At 43.2% G+C, this 25,010-nt stretch overlaps 1 protein-coding gene across 3 annotated transcripts in view; it reads right to left on the bottom strand.

Moving 5' to 3' along the window:
* Positions 1-378: 378 nt before the first annotated feature.
* Positions 379-25,010, bottom strand: part of LOC147031861 (cyclin-dependent kinase 1-like) — a 45,761-nt gene continuing 21,129 nt past the window's right edge. For all 3 annotated transcript variants that reach the window (XM_085853321.1, XM_085853330.1, XM_085853313.1), the window contains exons 5-8: positions 19,507-19,677; positions 19,225-19,388; positions 12,178-12,319; positions 379-1,857 (exon numbers count right to left, since the gene is read on the bottom strand). In XM_085853321.1, the coding sequence (XP_085709447.1) occupies positions 1,765-1,857; positions 12,178-12,319; positions 19,225-19,388; positions 19,507-19,677 (570 nt within the window). In that variant the 3' untranslated portion in view covers positions 379-1,764. The remainder of the gene's footprint in view (positions 1,858-12,177; positions 12,320-19,224; positions 19,389-19,506; positions 19,678-25,010) is intronic.

Genomic DNA, 25,010 nt, shown 5'->3' with positions numbered 1-25,010 from the left:
GTGGATCCATGACCGAGGCTGTGGATCCACTGTTTGGAGAGGTCCGAAGCTGAAAGGATCAAAACCTCGAGGAGGAACGGTGCCCAGCTGATGGTCCGTGCGTTCGGGAAACCATTCAATTGCTCACAGGTTAAGGTTCTTACTTTATTGGAGAAACTATGCTTTGAGGTTTACAATATAAATGAAGTTGAATATCAGATGTGAAATTAACATCAGATCATTTACAGCAATCCTTTAGATTATATAATTTTAGGAATAGCTGATATAGTAGATTGTTCACCAAATGAACAAGGTGTGTGTGTGTGTGTGTGTGTGTGTGTGCACACGCGCACGCACTGGAAACGTTCGCGAGCAATCAAGCCAAACACAGACCACAAATAAAATGTAAGAAGTATATTTGTCAATCACAGATTCACAAAAGCCAACAACAAAACAACAATCATAACAATGTCCTGACTGCAAGAAGACAACTCCGTCCAAATCCAATGCAATCGGCCAAAAGGTAACTTTCCACTGAAGTGCAGCACACACAACAAGGAAAACACCAACAGTGATGGAATTTACATCGAATACAAGCTGATAAGCATATCAGCTACTTCTATCAATATTGCTACGTCGTGAAAATTTGTCATTCAGCCAGACTCATGGTTTTGTTCACCAAGTTTAAAGTACTGTACGGTACGTGGTTTCTCAATTATAATATCAATCATGGGTTGTGGTCCTGAAAATAATCTCGTTTTTGTTGTTTGTGAGAGAGTTCACCAAATACAGTACAAACTTCCTTTAGAGCTGGTTCCTTGCTATTAGTCAAAAAAAATACACAGGTTCAAGCATCAAACAATCTTGGAAATATCTTAAATTCATGCAGCATATTGAATCTATTGCGATCACATTTGGCATCATGTTGACGGAGAAAAATCAGATATTAAATTGCACTTTTTACAACAACTCGTAGCAAGGCTTGAATCCCGTAACCTTTCGACTCGACGTCGTTTAACTTGCAAATGAGAGAAAAATCATCGAATTATTATTCGACATGTAAGAGTACATATTTTAGACCGTCTTACCCAGAAATAAGGTGATGGAAGCGAAGTGTGGGTAATAAATTGGCACAAGAGGACAAACTGTGAAGTTGGCAGGATTATCATCAGGCTAGCACAAGAATTTAAAACGAGGCTCGAGACCAAGGAAACAACTCGATGCTCGATTCCTTGCCAGACATCCGAAAGCTTAAACACGGATACATTAGCTATTTAACCCCAAAAATGAAACCTTAAAAGTGGGAAGAAAAACAAAACAAAATACAAACTCGGCGTCATGTCAAAAGCAAATCAAAGACCAACAATTTAGCTTTAATTTTAAAGAGTGCAGCACAGATGCATCCCAAAAGCATAAACTATCAATCATACATCGTGCTCTTTAGTCATTGCTATCGGCGTTGATCTGTGTCGCATGGCTGTATTAAAGCATGGAAATTATACAACCCTGTTTGTTTCTGCCATCCTTGAAACAAAACAAAAACAAAAAACAACAAACAACAAACAGGCTCAACCAGTTGGCCATTTTGAAGAAAGCAAGTGATCTGCACGAACAGTGCACGCAATAGGTTTCAATGTTTTATAAGATAAATTACTGCACAAGGGCAGTGTGAAATAAACCGAGGAGAAATACAAAGGGGTTGTAAACTATTTTCATTAAGAATGTGAAGGTGACGAAAGGTGAGAACATATTGACAGTTGGTGAAATAAATGGCAGTGCAAAATTTCAGGATGGGCAGGGTGAAGAAGAGTCGAAGTATGGGTGCCTGAGAGCCTGCTTGGCAGACATTCGACGAGCGGGATCGTAGTGAAGGAATTGCTACGCGGGAAAGGCAAAGGGAAACGAGCACAACAAGTTTTATCGTCATCTTAAATCTTCCAAGTCTGCTGTATATAGATATTCTTGTACGCCAAAGAAAAATGATTAAAAACGGGCAAGATCCATGACATCAATTTTGTTATAATGCAAGACAGACATAAAAACGAGGCAAGCAGACAGAAGCGGACACACAGACACCTTTTATTACAAAGATAAGAAAAACAAAACTACATTCATAAAATTTTGGGGGGGGATTAAATATAAAAAAAAAAATATATATATATATATATATATATATATATATATATATATATATATATATATATATATATATATATATATATCGAAGACCTAAATGAGAACTACAACAGCACTCTTCAACCGATATGCCTCCACCCACATCATTGCATCGTTATGCATACTTGTACCAAGTTTGACTTTGATCGCTTCAGCCATTCTTGAATTATCGTGGAAACAAAAACCGATCATGGATTCTGACGTTTGACCTCTTGATGCCGCCATCGATTCGGTTCATCTTTGCATCGTACTGTATACTCATACCAAGTTTGGTCAAAATCCCATCACTAGTTCACAAGTTAGCACCGTAACATTTTTTTTTTTTAACCAAACATGACCTCTGACCTCTTGACCCCAAAATCTAATTGCTTTATCTCGATATCATTATAATACTTTGTACCAAGTTTTGTCAAAATCCCACGATTGGGTCACAAGTTGGCACAGTAAAGTTTGCCAAACATGACCTCAACATCTGACCTTTTGACCTCAAAGTCCAATTAGTTCATCTTTACATCATTATACATACTGGTACCAAGTTTGACTTCGATCCCTTCAGCCGTTCAAGTTATCGCAGCAACGAAAACCTATCGCGGACGAACATACGGAGAGACAAATTGAAAGCACAATGCCTCAAGTGAGTTGGTCAGCGGAGGCATTAAAAAAATCTTTTCACAAGTGAATGTGTTCTTCATTTCCACAATATATTACGAGTGTACCACAACTTGAAACACGTGAAGAATACGATACCCACATCAATACGATATTTCATTTGCTGTATCATACTCGTTGCAGAGCGTTGCTGTTGTTGAAGCAGTTTATCAGCAAGGGTTACAATGGGTGGTTTGCCATTGTCTTCCCAGCATTGTTTTGTCTGTGCTCTATCCTTTTGAGTGCCGAGTGTCAAGCAAAGAAGCAGCACATACCATTTCTAGTCTGTGGTATGACTCGGACAGGGTTTGAACCAACGAACTCCCAGACTCAAGGCGGACGCTCCAACCACTTTTTTAATTTTATTTTTGTATTCCAAGTCGAGGCTCGTGGAATAGCTAATACACAGAAACGTATAACAACGCAGGAGACAGGGGGGGGCACAAAATAATGGGGAACAAAGACAATCGGAGATCTATGGAAAGGAGAGGAATGGGGGCAGGGTACATGGGGTAAACAAGATGGTACTTCAGGGACATTCAGGAAGGAAAACAGGGAATTTGAAGGTGAGTTTGGGGTGGATTAATGGGGGTAGTGAAGATCAAGATTTTGGATGGGGGATAAGAGATGGTGATGAACAGCCATTTTGAAGACCAGGAGGGAGGAATGGGATTGAAGAGAGTGTGAGAGTTTGCTCCAGAGATGGGAAAAGAAAGAATAATGAAAGAGTGAAGGTGAGCAGTGGTTCTTGATTTTGGCATTTTCACCAGAAGGGGTTTTTTTCACCTTGAGCACCCTGAGGAAATATCGAGGGGACAGATCACAGACAGAGTGGGGGGTGGGGGGGGCAAGGCTGGAGAGGAGAGCGTAGAAGACAGAAAGACCACAGACCTGCCTCCAGTGAGAGTGAGAAACCCAAAGACTCAGCTTCATCGCGGGAGATACCAATGATCCTAAAAGCCCTGGTTTCCACAACATGAAGTTGAGCTGGGTGTAAAGCAGGAGCACCACCCCAGAATGGGGGGGGAGAGCAGTGCTCCATCAGACTGCGATGAAAGCTTTGTCAATGGTTTGAAGCTCAGATGTGCTGAGGAAGGACTCTGTACAACATAAGATAGATAACCAGTCAGTGACTGACTTTGGAGGACAGCTTGGAGATGTGGCCTTTCCAGGAAAGATCATGGCAGATAGTGAGGCCGAAAAGCTTGAATGAAAGGACTTCTTCAAGATGATTGTTGTGAAAGTAGTTGGGGGTGGGGGAGAGGGGTGGGTTTCAAACGGTCCTTTCGGAGAGACATGGTGAGGGTGTGAGATTTGTCAGGATTGAAAGACATATTCCAGGTGTTTGACCAGCTTGTGATTTTACCCAGATCTGCGGAGAGTGAAGAGGCTGCTGCTTGCCGATCAGAGGGATGAGAGATGGTATGGCAGAGGGTGGAGTCATCAGCAAAGAGATAAAGGATTTTCTGGAGTCGGAGAAATCATTGATGACAATTAGAAAAATAGCTCCGCAAAGCGGGCGTAACCCCTCAGCCCATGCATTGTAAAAGAAAACAGTGACATCACGATGATGCAGTCAGAGCACGTTGGACGTCATATCGCAAATCAATCAGACTTCAAGATGGCTACCGTGGCGGCTAGTGAAAATCGCAGCGCGCCCATTTTCGAAAGGAACCTTCTTCTACTCAACTCCAACACACGCACACTGCAATAATGGATTTAATCGGACAAGGCGTTCTCCTCGAAATCGACGGAAACCAATTTTAAGATGGCTGCCATGGAGGCCACATTGAAAATCGCAGCGTGCTCATTTTCGAAAGGAACCTTCCTCTATTCAACCCCAACATACCCTGCAAAAATTGATTTAATCGGACAAGGCGTTCTCCTCGAAATTGACGGAAACCAAAAGTTGACAGACGCCCGCTGGACAACGCCTGTGACGACAATACCCCTTTTTCAGCCCAATTGGGGCTGAGGGTTAAAAAGCACAGGGCCTAGAACACTGCCTTCGGGAACTCCATCTTGGACAGGAAGAGGAGATGAGAGAATTCCATCAAGAACCAGGCATTGACTGACAGGAGAGGAAGTCCACGAGCCATGAATGGAGATTGCCTTGGATACCACAAGAAGAGAGTTTGGTGAGCAGTGCGGGATGCCAAACTATCGAAAGCTCGCTATGTGTCTGAGGAGATGGCTCTGATCTCATGTTTGGCATTTAGGACCTCAATCCATTGTTGGGTAAGCAGAAGCAGCAAGTCCAGGGTTGGGTGACCTCGTCTGAATCCAAATTGATGATCAGAAATCAAGGTATTGCAGAAGAGGAAGGATTTGATGTCAGAACCTATCGTGATATAGAACATTACACTGCTGATTCTAGTATAAATAGGAAGAATGCTCCAATTTCATTTCTTCGACTCACGAATTTGTCTATTCTGGTTTTATAAAGAGCAGAATGGGCAATAACTCGTGCAGAATCTATAATCGCACACATTTTTTGTAAGTAAGTTTCTTTCTCAGTTTCTCAGTAAGGCATGAAAGTCCATAAATGAACACCGAAAAAAACAAACAAACAAAAAAATAAACCAATGTCACCCGCAGGGTGACCCGTATCTTGCCAAAAGGTGACCACGTGTGACTTCTTTAAGGACACACTGAGGTGAACAGAGCTGCTATCCACCAGGAGCGACTCCTTGAGGAATATCTGCCGAGGAGAGATTCCAATGAGAATCGTTCTACAGAGTAACCATGAAAAATGTGTTTACCTCATAACGTCACCAAATGACATCATAATGTCTCAAGCTTGACATATCTAGAAAGCACTCATCGAGGTGTTCAATTTGAGGTACTACACGATATGGTTCCTAAAACTTGAAAATTTGACGTTGGGGTCAAATATGTTTGACCTGAGGTGCTAACCATGAAGGTCAAGGCCAATCACCACCAAAAATTAATCAGCTGAGCGCCAGACCATGAACTATATTCCCATGAAGTTTGAAGACGATCCGATCAAAATTACTCAAAAAATAAGGGTTTCGTCGACTCCCCTGATTTGCGACAAAGTGACCTTGACCTTCAAAATTTTATGTGCTGAAAGGGACCTCTATAGGCCTCTGATATGCGAAGTTACAAAAATTTCCAATGATAACTGTGCTCTGCAGAGTGATTTATACGTGATTACAGACCAAAAAAAAAAAAAAAAAAAAACATATGAAGGTCGAGGCCAATCGCCACCAAAAATTAATCATCTGAGCGCCAGACCATGAACTATAGTCCCATGAAGTTTGAAGACGATCCGATCAAATTTACTCAAAAAATAAGGGTTTCGTCGACTCCCCTGATTTGCGCCAAAGTGACCTTGACCTTTGACCTTGACCTTCAAAATTTTGTGCGCTGAAAGGGACCTCTATAGGCCTCTGATATGCGAAGTTACAAAAATTTCCGATGATAACTGTGCTCTGCAGAATTTTTTATACGTGATTACAGACAAACAAACAAACAAAAAAAACAAAAAACATACAAGCTGACTAACATATCTTGCAAAAACTTCGTTTTGGCAAGATAAAAACCCTTCAATTTACCAAAATAAATATGGCATAGAAAGAGAAAAGCACATGATAGTCCTCCACAACCGATAAAGGCACAATATAGGTTTCCCCTCGCATTAAAAAATACAGATATACAACAGATGAGGAAGACATCCAAAGTTCTTTACAAACCTCTATTACAGGAACTTATAAAGCCCGGAACCTAGGATGCAGAACTACCACCAGACCAGCCCTGGAATCTCCAAAAACACGAGGGGAAGAAGAAAACAAAATAAAGAATTTAAAAAATATAAATTAAAAAAAACCTTTAAATCATCAATGTCACTCGGTCTCACAAAACTGGTGAGCATGCGTCTCCTGTAGCAAGCACTGGTTCAACATGAACTTGGACTCGGGGGTTCATGCACCTGCATGCCACCATTAAAAAAAATATTTATTTATTTAAAACCTTTAAATCTACTTCGTTGTAGTATTAAATTTCTTTATTTCTCTTCTCTTCGTTCTTTTCCAGCTGAAGCAGCATTAAATCGTACCTTTTGGCAGCTGGAGAAAAGTACGTAGATTTGGGGAATAATCCTTTTTTTATTTTATTTTTTTTAACACACATTTTCCTCAAGGTATTGTTTAAAAGAAAAAAAAAAAAAAAAAAAATAACTTTATGACCTCTTCCTGAGAGAGCTTTTAGTATGATTATTTTCCTCTTATTCGGGGTCATAAGAACCTCATTTGCTCACGGTAGGGGATAGGATGCTTCATCAGCAACCCCCTCATCCTCTCCTCACTCAACATTGATTTTGAAGTTTAAAGTATCTGCAAGATCAGAAAGGTCTTAATCTTCTGCAGTCATTCCCAACCCACACAATCACCTGCACTCTTCCGCTCACCATTCCCTTTGTCTTTCTCTAGAAGTGCGGTCAACTCTACATACATTCTCTGTGGGAGAGGCATCCTTAAGGTCCTGAAAATGACACAAGTACCGTACTCTGACTGGTTCGTATCAATTCATGACACTTTCTCCGAGTCACTGTGGCAACAATTTTGATGCGATCAGCGAGGTCTCGTACAGTAGCCGGGGGTGCCAATCACCTTTTGATAACCATTAGGTATGGGTAGAAGAGGTGGGGATGAGGATGGAAATCACCTCCTGCTCACCATTAGATTGGGAGAAGGAGACTACTGCCTCCCAATCCTGCCTGACTGAAGGCGTCACTACATTTGGACGGATCTCTTTATGTGTCCGCCTGCTCCACACACCACATGTGAACACCTTCATGGAAGCATCCATTTTGTAACGATACCCATTAATTTTTGCACTCAGTAAAATACAACACGTGCCCATTTTCAGACAAGGCAACATACACTATCCTTTCGAATGACATTTGAAATTCAAATTTTTAATTTGCCAAGTGCACAATGCACCATTGTGACTTCAGATACAATATATTAAATAATTCCTCACTTAATATTACTTCGGTTAACGTAATTTCATTACAACGTCGCAGATACAATCGGGAATATATATAGATATGTTTTTAACAGCGCAATGCTTGCTATTACGTAGTTTTCCAGGGGGAAGCGGTGAACTACTTTGTCAAGGAGAGACACTGAACGGTTGTATCACGCCGTTTCAATGTTGTTGGAAGCACGATTCACATCTTTATAAAGAGGGGTCAAAAACGTTCAATAAGTTATCGTAGCGAGTCTGGTCGTAAGAAAACAAGAGAAACAATTCGTATAGAAATGAAATTTGAGGTTTTCAAGCATTTTGATGCCGGAGAACGAGCGGTTGATGTCGGGAGAGCAATTGGGCTGTCCCATTAACCGCACCGCAACCCAGCTCTACAAACAACCTCCACAACCATCACTGGTAAGTGTTACTACCCCACGCACGAAGCGAATGGTTCAATTTGTCTGTCTATTTCGATGTCAGTCTCGAATTGAGGAGCTACTTTATGTCAATTTAATGTTACATTTTGAACACTGCTTAACATAAATCGGAACACGAACCTGAAGTTTAGCAATACTTTTGCAAGTTGTAGGGAATGTCGTCTCGTAGAGCATTTCAACTTTTAATTTTTATTTTTTCCTGAAGAGAAAATGTTCAAGAGAACCAAATTCCAGTTATAGATTGATTCCTAGGGGAAAATGCAATTTGCTTAAAGTCACATTTTGGAGACTGCAACTACTGTACAACATTAAGTTAGGCCCAAATGTACCAAAAACTTTCCCAAATGAGCAAGTACAGTCATTTTTTATTAACAGCGTTACGGTAGATACATTAACCTGAACTGCTTACAAATCCAAAGAAGAAAATGGAAAAACTAGAACGGGCTCTCGGTAGAGCACATACCTCCGCCAAGTTGAACAGTTTACATTGTGTATCCCACTGATAGGTCGGATCTGAACCAAAAGCTAATGCACTTGTTCATGTACCTAACCCACTCATCCACCTAGTTTTGTCATAACTTGTCCACAACTTTTTGAAATATAATGCTGTATAGTAAACCCCCAAACATCGTGGGTTCCATTATGACGCGTTTCAGCCAATTGCAGTTTTTAAGCTGAGATGAGTCATTGTTTGTGTCGACGTGCACGATTACCTCCCATTATGAGCCTTTTGGTGTTTTTCGTGCACCGTTTCTAATAAGCCCAAATGTAAAGCAATGGACAAGGGGTTAGTTGTGCAAAAAGGCAGAGAAAGGTTGTGATGTTGAGTAAAAAGATAGAGTTGTTAGATTGTGAGGAGGTGAAAATGCGGCATCTGTGGGCTGCCATTACAAGACCGATTAATCGACTGTGCGGTAAACATGAAAGCGAGTCAAATATTTATTCAAGTGTTACTGCCAAAGCCAAGTAAAGCGAAAAAAAGTGTCATTCCTGTCTCATGATCCTCATATTGAAAGGATGGACAAAAACCCCTTAATGTTTGGATCGAGGACCAAACAGAAAAATAAATTAAAAAAAATAAAGATAAAAAAAGGCACGTTTGAGTGGACCGGTCATATGGGAGAAATCATTGAGCATTTAACAACATTTCAATGAGGTAGCCGAAGGCTCCAGTTCAATCACGGCTGCCCACAAGTTCCATGTCTCACAGCATCATTGTTCCGAGCTAAATCTTGTGTTTTCTATTTCCGGAAGAGTACAGTACGAGTAGTATGCAATGTTTCTTACCTTCACCCACCTCGCTATTTTAGAATAAATTAAAAAGGTAAAAGTCTTGTTTTCTTTTATTTTACACAAAATTTATTTTATTTACCTGTTTATTTCAACTTTAACACGTTTTATATTTATTTTACATGTTTATTTAAATTGTAATGCCACCCAATTGTAATGTTTGGCTGCCACCCAAACTTCCTCCATATTTTTCTTGAAGCCCAGAAACCTAACCCTCCCCCCCCCACCCCCCATTCCCATTGACCCTCGCTTTTCACAATTGCAGCATTTTCCAGGAACGTAACCCCCACAATATTTGAGGGTTTAGTGTATATCGATTTTGGCCTCTCAAAGGTGAAGAATCACTTTAAAATTCTTGTATCTGGATCTTCACCAAAATCTAATCATTTCATCCCTGTCACACCCCGCCACCAAATTGCGGCCAAATCCCTCTACTTTTTGAGATATCCTGTTCACAGACAGACAGAGATAAAGAAGTAAAAACACAACCTCCACCCACTTTACATGGTGGAGGTATTTAAAATAAATAAGTAAAATACAAGCCGGGAGGTGACGATGGTTCATGGGCATTATTCAACAACTAGCCGAAACCCCGCCACAGACGGATTCCGTTCATTCAACCACCCTCACCAGCTCACCCACACTCGAGGGACATGGACTGGACAGGGCGTGCTTACCCCCGCCTACTCATGCCCCGCCCCTGCCCCATTCCCCCCCCCCGCCTTCAATTTGCTTACCCCCACCCAAAAAATTAATTTCCCCGGCCCCGCCCCTGCCTCTTCACTCCCAGTCTCTTGATTCCCCGCCCCCGCCTCTTCACTCCTCGCCTTCGTCTCAACGAAAAGTGTTTATTCTGCTTCAGAGTTGAAGTTTGACTATTGCCACTATGTGCGATGCACTCTTACAGGTACAAAGTTTCTTTCAGTCCAGGTCACAGTACCGAGAAAAACGTGACGCGACCGCTAGGAGGAGCACAAAATTGGTCCTTCAGTATTAATATATGGATGCCACGATAGGTACAATTGAGTTGGTGGAAGCTTTTGAGGAAGCCCTACCGTAAAAAACCCATCTCTTCCGTCAAAATTGACCAAAACAAATCGGATTTTTTTTTATGTTGTACTTATGGACATTACGCACAGCTTCTAGGAAATGAAATTGAGAAAAAATTAAAATAAATAAAAAGTTAAAGTGGGCGTGGCTCCACCCACAAGAGGCGTGGGACACCCCTCATACAAAAAGACACAACTAGACCATGATATCTAGATTGTGTCCAAGTTTAATCAAGATCGCATCAAATGTAATGGAGCTATGCTCTGGAGAGTCACAAACAGACAGACAGACAGACACACAGACACACAGAAAATAGTGGTCACTGATGGCGCCCATGAACCAAATTTTTTTAAAAATAGCACCGCAAAGCGGGCGTAACCCCTCAGTCCCTTGACGCAAACCAATTTCAAGATGGTGGCCATATTGAAAATAGCAGCACGCCCATTTTCGAAAGGAACCTTCCTCTACTCAACCCCAACACACCCAGCAAAAATGGATTTAATCGGACAAGGCGTTCTCCTCAAATTGACGGAAACCAATTTCAAGATGGCTGCCGTGGCGGCCACAGTGAAAATCACAGCACGCCCATTTTGGAAAGGAACCTTCCTCTACTCAACCCCATTATACCTCGCCAGAATAAAATCAACGTGTGAAGCCGTTCAAGTTATTGTCCGGAAACCAAATTCAAGATGGCTGCTCTAGCCGCCATATTGGATATCGGATTGCGTTGAATATCGAAAGGAACCTTCCTCGACCCAGCCGCAACACACAATGCAAAAATGGATTTAATCGGACAAGGCGTTCTCCTCAATTGACGGAAACCAAAAGTTGACAGACGCCCGAGCAACGCCTGTGACGACAATACCCCTTAGCCCAATTCGGGCTGAGGGGTAAAAATTGCAGCGCGCCCATTTTCGAAAGGAACCTTCCTCTACTCAACCCCAACATACCCTGCAAAAATGGATCAAATCGGACAAAGCGTTCTCCTCGAAATTGACGGAAACCAAAAGTTGACAGACGCCCGCCCGACAACGCCTATGATGACAATACCCCTTAGCCCAATTGGGCTGAGTGGTAAAATGGAAGGTTTGACAAGAAGGCATTGCTCCACAATCAAATCATCCATGTTCTGAGGCTGCCCAGATATTTTGCACACCAATTATACAGTATTCCCAATCGGCAACAACCAACTCAATTTTTTTCCTCACCACAAGGAACGTGAACAAAGCCATGTTTACGAGCAAGTAACCAATGCATAAATTAATTAACACAGGGTGAGGAAAGAAACAGAGTGGATATGGAAAAAATTAATAAAGGATATGGGAGAAAATGGAGGGAAAAAGGAAGAGGTTAGGAGAAAGGTGGGTGGGGTGGAAGGGAGAGGAATGCATCTTCTCTGGGGTATCTAGTGGAAAGGGGGATTCAAAACTGGACCATATTTGCATAGGGCCTATGTAATAAATAGATTGCTTCACCCATGGAGGTTGCCAAACCACAAAAAAAACTATGCTCCAAATAATTTCGGCAGTTTTTCAACAAAACCCCCATCTCCCCCTGAGCTACCCCCATCCCACAAACTTCAACAATCCCAGCTTTGCCTTACCGTAAGCAAATCAAGACCCTTGCTGTCAAGGGAGGAAACCGCTTCTGCCAAGCCTTTGCCTTTCCACTTTGGGAAGGAAGTCTTGAAATCAGGCAGAGCCTCCACACCCGGCCACACAGCACTAGTCGGAGTTCCAAGAATCCTGCGAACACGAATAGCAAATTTGCTCACAATTTAGCGATTGGTTATTATTCCCGCGCTTTCGAAGAAAAGTGGGAATATTGTGATCGTCTCCGCCGTCCATCTGTCTTACCCTGTAACTCCTCCTACACCGTTTGAAATAGGAACTTGAAACTTTGGGACATAGTAGATATATGTATGGGGAAGTGCACAACACTTTCGGATTTTTGATATGACCCCTAGGAGCCGGGCCAGAGGGGTTGGGGTCATGGGGGTCGATTTAAAAAAAAAAATAAAAATTGTCTTACAGCTTTTAAAATCAAACATATTCATGAGTTATACATTTAACAACATATTTTTTTTAAACACATGATGATCAGAGGGTGCTTGGGGGGTAGGGGGTGCTTAGCGGATAGGGGGTCAAAATAGCTCCTCCTACACCGTTTGAGATAGGAACTTGAAACTTTGGGACATAGTAGATATATGAATGGCAAAGTGCACAACACTGTCAGATTTTTGATATGACTCCTAGGGGCCGGGCCAGAGGGGGTGGGGTCATGGGGGCTGATTTTTTTTAATTTAAGTGTATTTACCATTGCACATGGTAAATTATTTTATAAAGAACTTACTTATGTGGCCCCCATGAGTGACAAACAGTCACAGGGTTTACTGTATTTATCTAATTGATTATGAATAATTATAAATAATATTATACACAGTTCATTCCTATGATTAAATTGATGCGCAGTTCTATATTGCTGGACAGTGTTAAATTAATGTTTCGTGAAATGTTGACATGCTTGCAATGACTTCTGATTTCGTAAACATAGTAAGTCTTTGGTCATAAAGCACATCAAATAGAAAAGAATACTCAATCCATTTTGCAAAATAAAATTTCACCTCGCGTTAATGGGACAAAGCAGTGCGCGCGGGGATATGCGATGGTGTGCCATCGACAACGTAGTTCGAGTTAAAAGCATCTTCATTTGTGTGATCAAATGTTGCAATTACTTTTTGCATGAGCATCATTTTGAAAATGATGAATGATTACAACTTGTACCAGATGGAATGAAAAAAAAAATTCCATCACTTTTGAGAAATTAACTTTGGTGCAAATCAAAGTAACAATCTTAAAACCTTTAAAGACCCCCAAATGTAATTTTTTTTTTCTGAAAACCATTGAAAATCATTAATCATGGTCTAATTAGAAGGGAAAAATATTTTTTTTTGCCAATCACAAAGTGTATATGTATATATATATATTAAAAAAAAAAGCTCGAGCAGTGATCTTTACTATATTTTAGAGGGGGACCACTTTTGCTGATCAGTGCGAGAGCTGCAAGACCGCCTGCAGGACTCCGTAATGGCTGCTTTTTGGCCGTGCCCCCACATACTCTTCTTCATTGGGGTTTACTGGGCTACAAGCATAATTGTTTGTATACTGCCATTTACTGATGCAGTTACGTTACTTTTATGGTTCGCTTTGGAACACTTATTTTAAACCATTGGGTCAATTTGATCGCATTTATTGCGGATTAGGATGGAGCGTTTTCACATTTGTGTATTATCAGCCGTACGTCAGGAGCCACAATTTAGGCCACCAGGGACCACCAGTGGCTCCCAGGCCACGCAATGAAGAACAGTGCCCGAGAGTGTCGATTTTCACCAATGCCATCACACCTGGAGCCAGCCCACCTTGATCCAAATGACGGCTTTACATAGAGAAACAGTGCATTTTGAGCTCGGATTCTGATACTGATTCCACCATCATTAGCAACTCTTAAGGTTCTCAAAATGTTGAAAGTGATCAGTGGGATTTTGAAGAAATGGTTGAAGACAAAATTGGTGATGGAAACGCTTTTGGTGGAATTGTGGAACCGTATCGTTGTGAACCTTCTGCAAGCGATTCTGACGAAGGCGGCAACAATGGAAGTGTTAGTGAAGATTAAAACGCTGATCACATGTTCACAACAGATTGGTAGTTTTGTTTTTCCATTCAATTCACGGTTTACAAGAGATTTTGTATTAATTGATAAATCAGTTATATTATTGTGGGGCCGAGTCTCGGTGGCGAGCACGACCGCTAGGTGGAGCAGTAGTGTCAACTCCACCGAACACCCGGAATTTAGGTCGTACCTTTCAGATAAATCTGAAAGGTCACGGGTCCCTTATCGGACCGAAGATCGCCAATAGGTCGACCACATGGGATAGGGTCAATTGCCAATTTCAATATACCTAAATACCCACATTGTCCAAACTACCGGGGAAATTCACCCTCGGCAGGATCTGCGCGATCCGGGCCGTTACAGAGCCGGATCAGAGTCGTACCGCGAGCGGTGAGTACCAGATTCCTGCCGGGCCGATTGTACGATTATGGCAACAATGAAGCCTCCTAATTCCCGTTCGCAGCACGGCAAACCAATGATAGAAAGGACAAGGACGAGCTGGGACATTCAAGAAGAGGGGAATTTATTTACAATAATCGGGGGAACGAGGGGAAGAATAATCAGGAGGGGAACACAGAGCAGAGTTATCATGACTAAGCAAGGCAAATGATGTACAACAAAAAGCACTTGACAGTTCTACTTATAGACGGGGCCCACGGAGACACACGCACACACAGATACCCAGAAATGGACCCCGTCGGGTCTTTATTGAAGGCTTCCAGCTCGAGGAAAAGGGTGAGCTAGAGACCAGAGCTATCTTGAACCTGTCCACCTCGTGTGGTCTTCGACGCTCTGGATCGGCGAGACTTGAACTCGCAACCACGATGCCACGCCAAGCACCAGGGACGGAGGATGAAGGACAGACGCCAACCAGCGTGAGGGCGGACAAGGCAACGAGCGCCAGCAGGCAAGGCGAGGCGATCCCAGACGATCCGGCCAACAAAAACCAACTGCAACTGCTTCCAGTCGGATCGTCCCGAACAATGATTCACTCCTTCTCCAGAGGGGAGGAGCCTCCTCCTCTGACCCGCTCTCCCTCACTGGACGGTTTTGGCGTGCAAATGCGCTCGTTGCCCCCTTTGATTGGCCAAAAGGGGCGGCAAGTCCGCTGATTTGACCGGGGAGCCGTGGTGGGCATCACAGCGTACCGCCCCTCAAACAGGAAGAGGAGTAATATTGTCCTGCGTTGACTCGAATTGGCCGACCGACGGCAAACTCGCGAGCATCTCTCTGATTGGTCGAGAGAGATGCCAAGTCCTTCGTTGAACTCCGCCCACTGCGGGCATTATGGCATCAGGATGGAGCGAAGGTGAAGGTGGTGGTGTTGTGAAAGCGAAGATGTAAAGGAAAACCCTGACTATCAAAATAACTCCGCAGCGCACGGACATTTAATCACCCATGAGACACAGGGGACGGGACCCTAACGAGAAACACATACTTACCGATATAACTGATCTATAGGACCTGGCTGTTGTGTGCAGTAAGCTTCCAGATTCGTAACAATATTACTCCAGCAGAAATACCCGTCATCACCCGACAGTCGACACTGCTGACAAAATGAGCAACAAATCTTTTGTCCCACCGTTGCAAGCTGACCAGGTGTCGTGTATGTTACACGATCATCCCATTTCATATTATACTGGAACGCCATATGTGTCTGTGGTCGCACCACGTTGACGTCCCACCACAGTGGAGGGGGTGGTGCTGGTAGAGGGGGTGTGTATTGGGGGGGTGATGGTTGATGGGGCTTGTGGAGGGGGGTGTGGGATGATGGTGGGTATTGTTAGGGTGATGGTTGATGGGGGATTGTGGGAGGAAACGTGGTGGGATGATGGTGGGTATTGTTAGGGTGATGGTTGATGGGGGATTGTGGGAGGAAACATGGGGGGATGGTGGAGAGTATTGTGAGGATGATGGTTGATGGGGTCTTGTGGGGGGGGGGGTATTGGAGGGGAGTGTGGGATGGTGATGGGTATTGTGAGGATGATGGTGGATGGGGGCTTGTGGGGGTGTGGGATAGTGGTGGGAATTGTGGGGGTGATTGTTGAATGGGGTAGTGGAGAGGGGAGTGGAGTACATCTCACAAAGTGAGATCGGTCGCAGGCAGGCCAACACAGGTGTTCAATGCACCAATCAAATCGCCCGTGTTCATGTGCTGGTAGCTCAGTGGAGATGGTGTTACAGTTTTGAGCCACGCCCATTTCTTCCGCTTCATCATGGGGATGGCATCCCTCTCAATTGTGGCAGCTAACCACAATATCTCGCCTCTCTGTTGGTTCAAAACAGTGCTCTGTAAAACGTTCCAATCACAAAACCGAATATTTTGTAGGTCCGTTCCACACGTAGGTATTTCGGAGAAACCTCATCCAGCAACTCTCGGATCTTTCGGCCGTTGGTGCAGCACGACACCATCTCGGTTTGTAATAATGCAACCACCAAGGATGCATCGAGTCGGCATATTTGTGGAAAATTGAAAATTAGTCGCCGTTTGAATTAAATCGTACCGCGATGTAACCCAGAAACAATACAAATGTGTCGGTCGACTTGACAGCTTGAAGACTATTTCAACTTTTAATCACAAAATTAACTACTTTATAAATCGGAAATTGGAAAAAGACGCATCATATCTATGTTGTAGGGTATCAAGGGATAGATTTGCTTTGAAGTGGTCTGAGTGTTTGGGATCCCCTTTAATAATGGGGAAAAAAAATTGGTTGTGGCAGTTAGGCATCACAAACGCATTAGTTTTGAATGATTCTATGCAGGCTCGATTCAAGAGAATCGGCTTATAAAATTTGCGTGAATATTGTACCATCTTAGTGTTTCATCGTAGTTATAGAAACCTCTGCTCTGTTGTTGACAACCACAATGAAATTATGCTCATGGTCTTCAAGCACATTTTTGATTGGTAGTTTCAGTGTCAGACGAATTGTCAGCCAGATGAAAATTTTTCACCCTTATTAAGCATCATTTAATGGCTGAGAAAACCCTGAAAAGAGCAGCTCTCAATAAGTGACTTTCGGAATGATGTACCGACACTAAATGAGGCCTTTTGAGTATGCACAGTTTGTGTATTCAATGACTCGTTTCAGCTCACCAGGCACTTCTAACCTGTCGTTGCTAGTGCGAAATGTGCAATTCAAATAGTCTTTTAAAAACACAATTTTCAGCATTTCGACAAAAGAGTGGCAATTTCAAAATGGTTAACCACAATTGGTATGTTCCTAAATGCAAAACTGACTCATGGAAATATCCATGGATGAGAAGAGTTGGGCTCATACCATTTCCTGGAAGTACAAGCTTGCAGTGGCAGTGGATATAACAAACACACACAAAAAAAAATTAAAACAGAGTACAATTTATGTTGTAGTCCCAGAACCAAACAAATAATATTTACTTATAACGGCACTCAACCCACAATTCCCACTCCCTCCTCCCAAACATGATTAAATGGTTAAGATCATCATTTTCAAACTTACTATGTGCATCGACAAGCCCCATCCTTCCCATTAGAATGGGCCAGTCTACAAACCTTCGGGTCTTTCACACAGCCCATATCATCGTGAGTTTTTGTTGTTGGGGCTGCAAATATCAACTTTTTGAACGAGGTGATCAGAAAGTTCTCCAAATATTGTTTCTCGCAGGGACATTTACAAGAATTTCTGGCTTCTATAAAAGCTTAATGAGCCGTTTCATGCAACAATCCTGATCTGGCACAAACGATTTATGTCCAGGCCGCCCCAATGGACCTCGTTACTTGGGGTTTCTGCGTATGTCGCTAAGCAATCTGGATTACATAATTTCAAAAGTCACGCATTCAGCCACAAATTAGGAATCTAGCCAGAGTACCAAGACATTGGCCTGCAATTTTTGAATAAAAGGAATCAATTAATCGTTAAAAGTCTTAACTCGAGGGGGAACACTCGGTGGAGTGCAAAACCTCCGCCACCAATACTGCTGGGTCACTTAAGTGAACCTCATGGTGTTACAGTTTCGGAGATCAACATCACTACTTTATAAATATATAAAGGTCCACCCTTTATATTATAAATATATAAAGGTCCATATATAAAGGTCCACCCCCACCCATCTTTGGACCTATTCATTGTAGGTCAAAACGGATCAGACTCTACTGAACCACGATTTAATAAACTAAACTAGATTGACGCGCATGTCGAAATGCCCAAAAAAATAAAATAAATAAAAATCGAAATTTTTTTTTTTTAAAAAGTTGCAAAATTTCTGGGGTTTTTTTCTCTAACATTTTTTGGGGGGTTGGAAATCACTTAAAACATGTAGAAATGCAAAAAAAAAAAAGTTGCAATTTTTTTTTCTCTAACAAATTTATTTATTTTTGGTTGGAAATCACTTAAAACATGTAGAAATGCAAAAACAATTTTTTTTTCAAAATGCCCGCTATAGCGGCCATATTGGACTTTGGACCAAGTCCAAAATCTAATGGCATGATCCTTGGACCATACCTAATCCCCCCACCAAGTTTTGTCGAAATCCGTCCAGGAGTTTTTCCGTAATACTGTTCACAAACAAACAAAGACAGGGGTGAAAACAGTAACCTCCGTCCATCTTCGATGGTGGAGGTAAACAATGCTCCGTGATCTAAAAGACCAACTTATGTACAAAATCCTTATCCTTCAATACAATAAAATCTGCTCCCCTTTTAAGCTTCAGTCACTCTTAGACAATGAAGAAGAAAAAAAGTGCCAAAATATAAAAGTTGCTTTTACCAACAACGAAAAAAAAAGCAAAAAAAAAAAAAAAAAGACACGTAAAGGTTAATTTATTTTACCAACAAAGGTGAAACAGGATAATTTAGCAAGTATAAATGAGACCACAAAGGCCAAGCAAGAAAGAGCGGTCAGAGACTGCAAAACTACAGCGAGGACGAATTATGCAATAAAAATTTAATTCCATTTTTCTCCTGTCATCCCAATGATTTACACAAAACTCCTTCTGAACTTACTGGAAAATGCGGAAAAGTTGGTCAATCTCAGAGTCTCCATGGAAAAGTGGGCGGCGTTGGGCTATCTCAGCAAAGATGGTGCCAATGCTCCAAACATCAATGGGTGTAGAATACCGTGCTGCACCAAGCAGCACCTCAGGAGCTCTGTACCACAAAGTGACAACCTGGAAAAGTACAAATGTGGCCGAGATGTAAATAAAGAAATCTTCACAAACCTCAAAATACGTTAACCACATCATTTAAAATAAAACTTCTTGAGATAATATTGGCAGCAAGACACACCTCATGCGTGTATACCCTCACAGGAATCCCCAAAGCCCGCGCAAGACCAAAATCAGCAATCTTCAACGTGCCCTTGGTATCGACGAGCAGGTTCTGGGGTTTCAGGTCACGGTGAAGGACACGCCTCGAGTGACAGAAGACCATGCCCTCAAGCAGCTGCTTCATATATTTCTTCATTGGTCAAAAGAAGAGGTCAGAGTTAATCCCCCTTCTTCAACATTTCATAATATGTTTGAGAGACAGATAAATAGACCTTTAAAAAATGCATAACAATTTAACAAGCAGCAGGGAATGTGGTCTGCAATGACACAAAGGTTCATTGCTTTCTCCAACAATATGTATATAGTGTTACGGCTGTGGAAATTCGCAATACACCATAAAGGGTCCTCAGGTGAGATATATCGATAAGTCCATGTGTAGTTAGCCCAAACCCGTTGTATAGAGGGAATATGTGTGATCCATTCGGGCTGCGATTCTTCAGTTCTCCGTTTTTCTTTTGCTGTCGTTATTTTGGTGCAAGAACAACAACGAACATCGCCACAACCAGCATCTCAACGATCACGCCATTCACTACACGACGCCAACAATCACGCCATTCACACCACCTTCCACAACAACGCTACCACCATCTTCACCACTCGCCATTCAACGAGCACCGTGCTGTCATGATCTCCACGGGACAGATGAAAGGAGCGGAGTGGCAGCAGCAACAAGTGTGTGAAGGGGCATCTCCCGCCCAAAAATCTCCCGCCAAGATCTCCCGCCCAAAACGCCCACGCAAATATCTCCCGCCCGAATCTTCCTTCCCTTGTCGTCCTAAGTGAGAAAGGGGGAGGGGGTGGCGCATCCTCTCCCGATTGGCGGATGCGCGGTGTGACGCGGCCGGGGGAGAGTAACGCCCCCCTTCGAGGCATTTCTGGAAGCGTCTCGAAGGAAGGAGGAGCCAAGAACGGGGCGGGGCGTGGGGCGGAGCCCCACCCTACAAAAGGGTGGGCGAAGAGAGTCCCTGGTCGTCGGTTCGGTTGTCCCTGAATGAGAATTGTCGAGAGTGGTTGGAGAGTCGTCGGTTCAGTTGTCCCTGAATGAGAATTGTCGAGAGTGGTTGGAGAGTAGTCGGGTCGGTTGTCCCTGAGGAGAATTGTTGAGAGTTGTCAAGAGGAGTCGCTGGTCGGTTGTCCCTGAATGAGAATTGTCGAGAGTGGTTGGAGAGTAGTCGGGTCGGTTGTCCCTGAGGAGAATTGTTGAGAGTTGTCAAGAGGAGTCGCTGGTCGGTTGTCCCTGAATGAGAATTGTCGAGAGTTTTTGGAGAGTCCCTGCTTATGGTTCGTTCGTTCAGAGGAAGAGGTTGAGGTTCTGTTCGTTCGTTCGGGTCTGGTCATGGTCTGGTGAAGGTCGTCGAATTGGCGCAGGTCGTCGAATTGCCACGGGTCGTCGAACCTGGTCGCTGGTGATTGTTCCTGATCGGAGGGTCGTTCGGAGTCGGCGCAGTCCCGAGACCCCACTAGTGGGACGGAGCGCCTGCCATTTCCCCCCCCCCCATACCAAGATTGTGGCGAAAACCCGGCGCATTCCCCCAGAACCCCGTCCGAGCTGTCGGGTGGACACCACGTGCAGGCGCGTGGCACGAGCCCAGTGGACCACGCCGGAGGGACTCGGAGTTGCGGTCGCCAAGGGCTGGACGACGCGCTCAGGGAAGTCGCGACTTCCTTTTCTTTTGGGGTTTTGTGTAAATGTCTGTGGGTGGTGCCAGTCTTGAGAAGTAGAACTGTTTTAAGTGTTGCCGTGTGAATTGCCTTATTCGGTTGTAGATCTGCGTTGGTTCTTTGCTTGTGTTTTTCTTTGCATAAACGTATATGTGTATTGCTTTTGTTCCTTTGTTTTACTGTAATATACGTGCCTTCCATGAATAAATGTGCTTGTCCAATTGTTCCCCGTTTCGCTGCGTCCTTTCCGTTGTTTGAATCTCCATCTTGCATCACGTAAGGGATTAATAGTGGGTGTAAGTTCCCGATAAATAATCTGAACCATCGAGGTCGACGATAACTCCGCTCGGTTATCCCTGCAGTACGGAACGAGCCGCTTAAACGGTTCGTGTCCGGAGTCAACCTGCGGCGTGGTACAACTCCTTGGTACGCTACCTGCACGGGTACTTAGGTAAATCGACCATTCGGCGATCAGACCCTATTTCGCGCGGGTAGAATGCGGACTGAGTTGTGGTGAGGTTAAACCCCCACCCGTGACTAGCTCCCGGCGTTGTTCCGAGAGGGTCACGACTGAATTGCACGTTCGGTGGGCGAAGCGGCCGCTATTGGTTAAACGCGGTTGTTCGCACGCCGGCGGGGCGCGAATTCACAACAATATGTATATACAGTGGCCTGCAAAAGTATTCACCCCCCCCCCCCACTCCAAAGTTTTCACATTTTTTATGCCACCTGAGCTTATTCCATGATGCTTTCCAATCAAACTTATAGTCTTCACAAACTACTCCAAAGTGATAAAGCTAAAAAAAATGCAGAAAAAATGTGAACAAGTTAGATTAACAGAGAAACTCAGATGATTCTCAGTTACGTACTGCAAGTATACAAACCCTTTGCCCAATTAACCCGAAATCACTTCAGGAGATAATTATTTGTTTGAAAGGTTACAAAACAAGTGCAACATGTTTCACCTGTATGCAATCAGTGGTTTAACCTAAAAAATTAAGCTCCACCACTTACCTACAGAGCTTTAAGGTGCAACTCACTTGGTCAACCAACAAGGCAAACATGAAGACCAAGGAGCTTTCCAAAGAAATCAGACAAAGTGGTGGAGAAGCGCCGTTCAGGAGAGGGTTATAATAAGATTTCAAAGTCACTCATTATCCCTTACAATACGGAGAAATAAATCATTAAGAAGTGAAGAATGCATCATACCACCCAGACTTGACCCAGATCAAGTCACACATCCAAACTCAGCAGCTTGGCAAGCAGAAAACTGGTTTAGTATGTCACTGTAAATCCAACAATGACTTTGAAAGATCTGCAAGGCTCTACGTCCAGGATGGGGATCAGTGTTGATCAATCAACAATATCCCGTTCTCTTCACAAAGCTGGCCTCTATGGACAGGTGGCAAAAAAGGAGCCACGAGTGAAAAAGAGGCATCTAAAAGATCGTATGGAGTTATGGAGTTTCCGAAAAAAATATCTTAAGGATACTGCAGGCATGTGGAGCAAGGTTTTGTGGACAGACGAGACAAAAATTAAACTTTTTAGGTTTAGGTGGGTCTGCTGCAAGCCTAACACTGCACATCACCCAGTCAACACCATTCTGACTGTCAAGCATGGTGGTGGCAGCATCATGTTATGGGGCTGCTTTTTCATCAGCAGGGAGTGGCAAACTTGTCAGGATAGAAGGGACAATGGATGGTGCAAAGTACGGGAGAATCCTTGATGAAAATCTGCTTGAAGACCCTGTCACACCTTGACGATTTTGCCAGCGTATGCCTGACGTATGAAAAATTTGGCTAAAACGCAGGCACACGTCAAATACGTTATGGGTAAGTTTGTATACGTTAAGAGCACGCTGGCATATGTCGTAGTACGCTGGCATACGTCGTAGTATGCCGAGCTGTTAGCCAAATTTTCCATGCTTGAAATTTTTCGACGTATGCCAGCGTACGACTCACACGTTCTGCATAATGCTGGCCACAAGTTGTAGGCACGTTACGCGATCGTCGACACACGTTACTTGTAAGTTACTCATAAGTCGAAACACGTCGAGATAATGTTTAGCGTATCGGAAACTTATTTCTAACCTATGAGTAACGTGTTGTAGGCACGTTACGCGATTGTTGACACACGTTACTTGTAAGTTACTCATAAGTAGAAACACATCAAGGTAATGTTTAGCGCCAGCGTTCCAGACTCCCTGGTTTTTTTGGGGGTTTTTTTTTTCTTCGGTGTGACGGTGATGTTGACACTTCGATTTCTAGTGCGGTTATAATAATATAATTAATAGGCTGCCGCTCAACGATTTAAATCATAACCGCACTATAAATCGAAGTGTCAACATCACCGTCATACCGAAGAAAAAAAAATAAAAAATAAAAAACCTGGGAGTCTGCAACACTGATGCTAACCATTACCTCGACACGTTTCGACTTATGAATAACTTACAAGTAACGCGTGTCGATGTGTGTCAACGATCGCGTAACGTGCCTACAACTTATGGCCAGCGTATGCGGAACGTGTGTCATACGCAGAGTATGTCGAGAAATTTTCAACATGCTAAAAATTTGTCGACGTACTCGGTGTACTACGACGTATGCCAGCATGCTCTTAACGTATACAAAACTTACCCATAACGTATTCGACGTGTGCCAGCTTGGTTCGGCAAATTTTTCATACGTCGGCATACGCTGGCTAAAACGTCAGGGTGTGACAGCGGCTTCACACTTGTATGTCTAGTGTGGTTATGATTTGAATCGTCAAGCCGCAGCCTATGAATAGCCTACGCCACGTGATCGTCGGCAATACGCTGCCGCGCTATGCATAAGTTAGACTATCGTTGGGCATAGGTTGTGAACGCCGACAACACGCTCAGCATTCGTTGGTATAAGTTATCTATATGTGATTGAAACGTTCTGTGTACATTACTAATACGTTATGCATACGTCCAACACATTATTATACGCTCAAAACTTAAAAAACATCAATTGTTCAGCGTACGCCAGCGTTTTACATACATTTTGATACCTTGCCATACGCTGGCTAAAACGTAAAGGTGTGACAGCCCCTTTAGTCAGACATGAATCTGAAACAATGTGGGAGATTCACATTTCAGCAGGACAATGATCTGAAGCACAAAACTAAGCCCACACGAGAGTGGCTGAATAAGAAGAAAATAAATGTTCTTGAGTGGCCCAGTCAAAGTCCTGACTTGAACCCAATTGAACATTTATGCTGAGACTTGAAGATTGCAGTCCTTCGACGATTCCCACCAAACTTGGCAGAACGAGAGCAATTTTCACGTGAAGAATGGGCAAAGATTTCACCATGTCACCGTGCAAAGCTAGTAGAGAGCAACCAAAAAAGACTCGTAGCAGTCATTGCTGCAAAAGGTGCTTCCACCAAATACTGACCTAAGGGGCTGAATACTTTTGCAACCAGTGAATTTTGATTTGTACATGTTTTTTGCAGGTATTCACAAGTAACCTCCTTCAACTATAACGGTGTTTAGTTTGTTCTCTTCAGTTTGGAACAAAAAAAAAAAAAGTTCATTTGGAAAAATTGTTTCTACATAATTCATCTAAATGTATGCTTGGTGTTGGCTTAATGGTTGGGGTAGTGGCCTGGGGATCCTCAGATCCCGAGTTCAAATCCTGCTCAGCTGTTGAAGTAATACCAGGTGGGGTTGACTCTGCCTGTCATCCTTCCAAGGTCGGCAAAATGAGTGCCAGCTTGCTGGTATACTGTGTCGGAGTGGCGACCCATCCAGAATTGTGTCCAATAGCCAAGGAGACTGCT

This window comes from Eptatretus burgeri, chromosome 2 (assembly GCF_056783735.1).
Source record: "Eptatretus burgeri isolate ZD-2024b chromosome 2, Ebu_testis_v1, whole genome shotgun sequence".
Lineage (NCBI taxonomy): Eukaryota > Metazoa > Chordata > Myxini > Myxiniformes > Myxinidae > Eptatretus > Eptatretus burgeri.
This window is presented reverse-complemented; position numbering and strand designations above follow the sequence as displayed.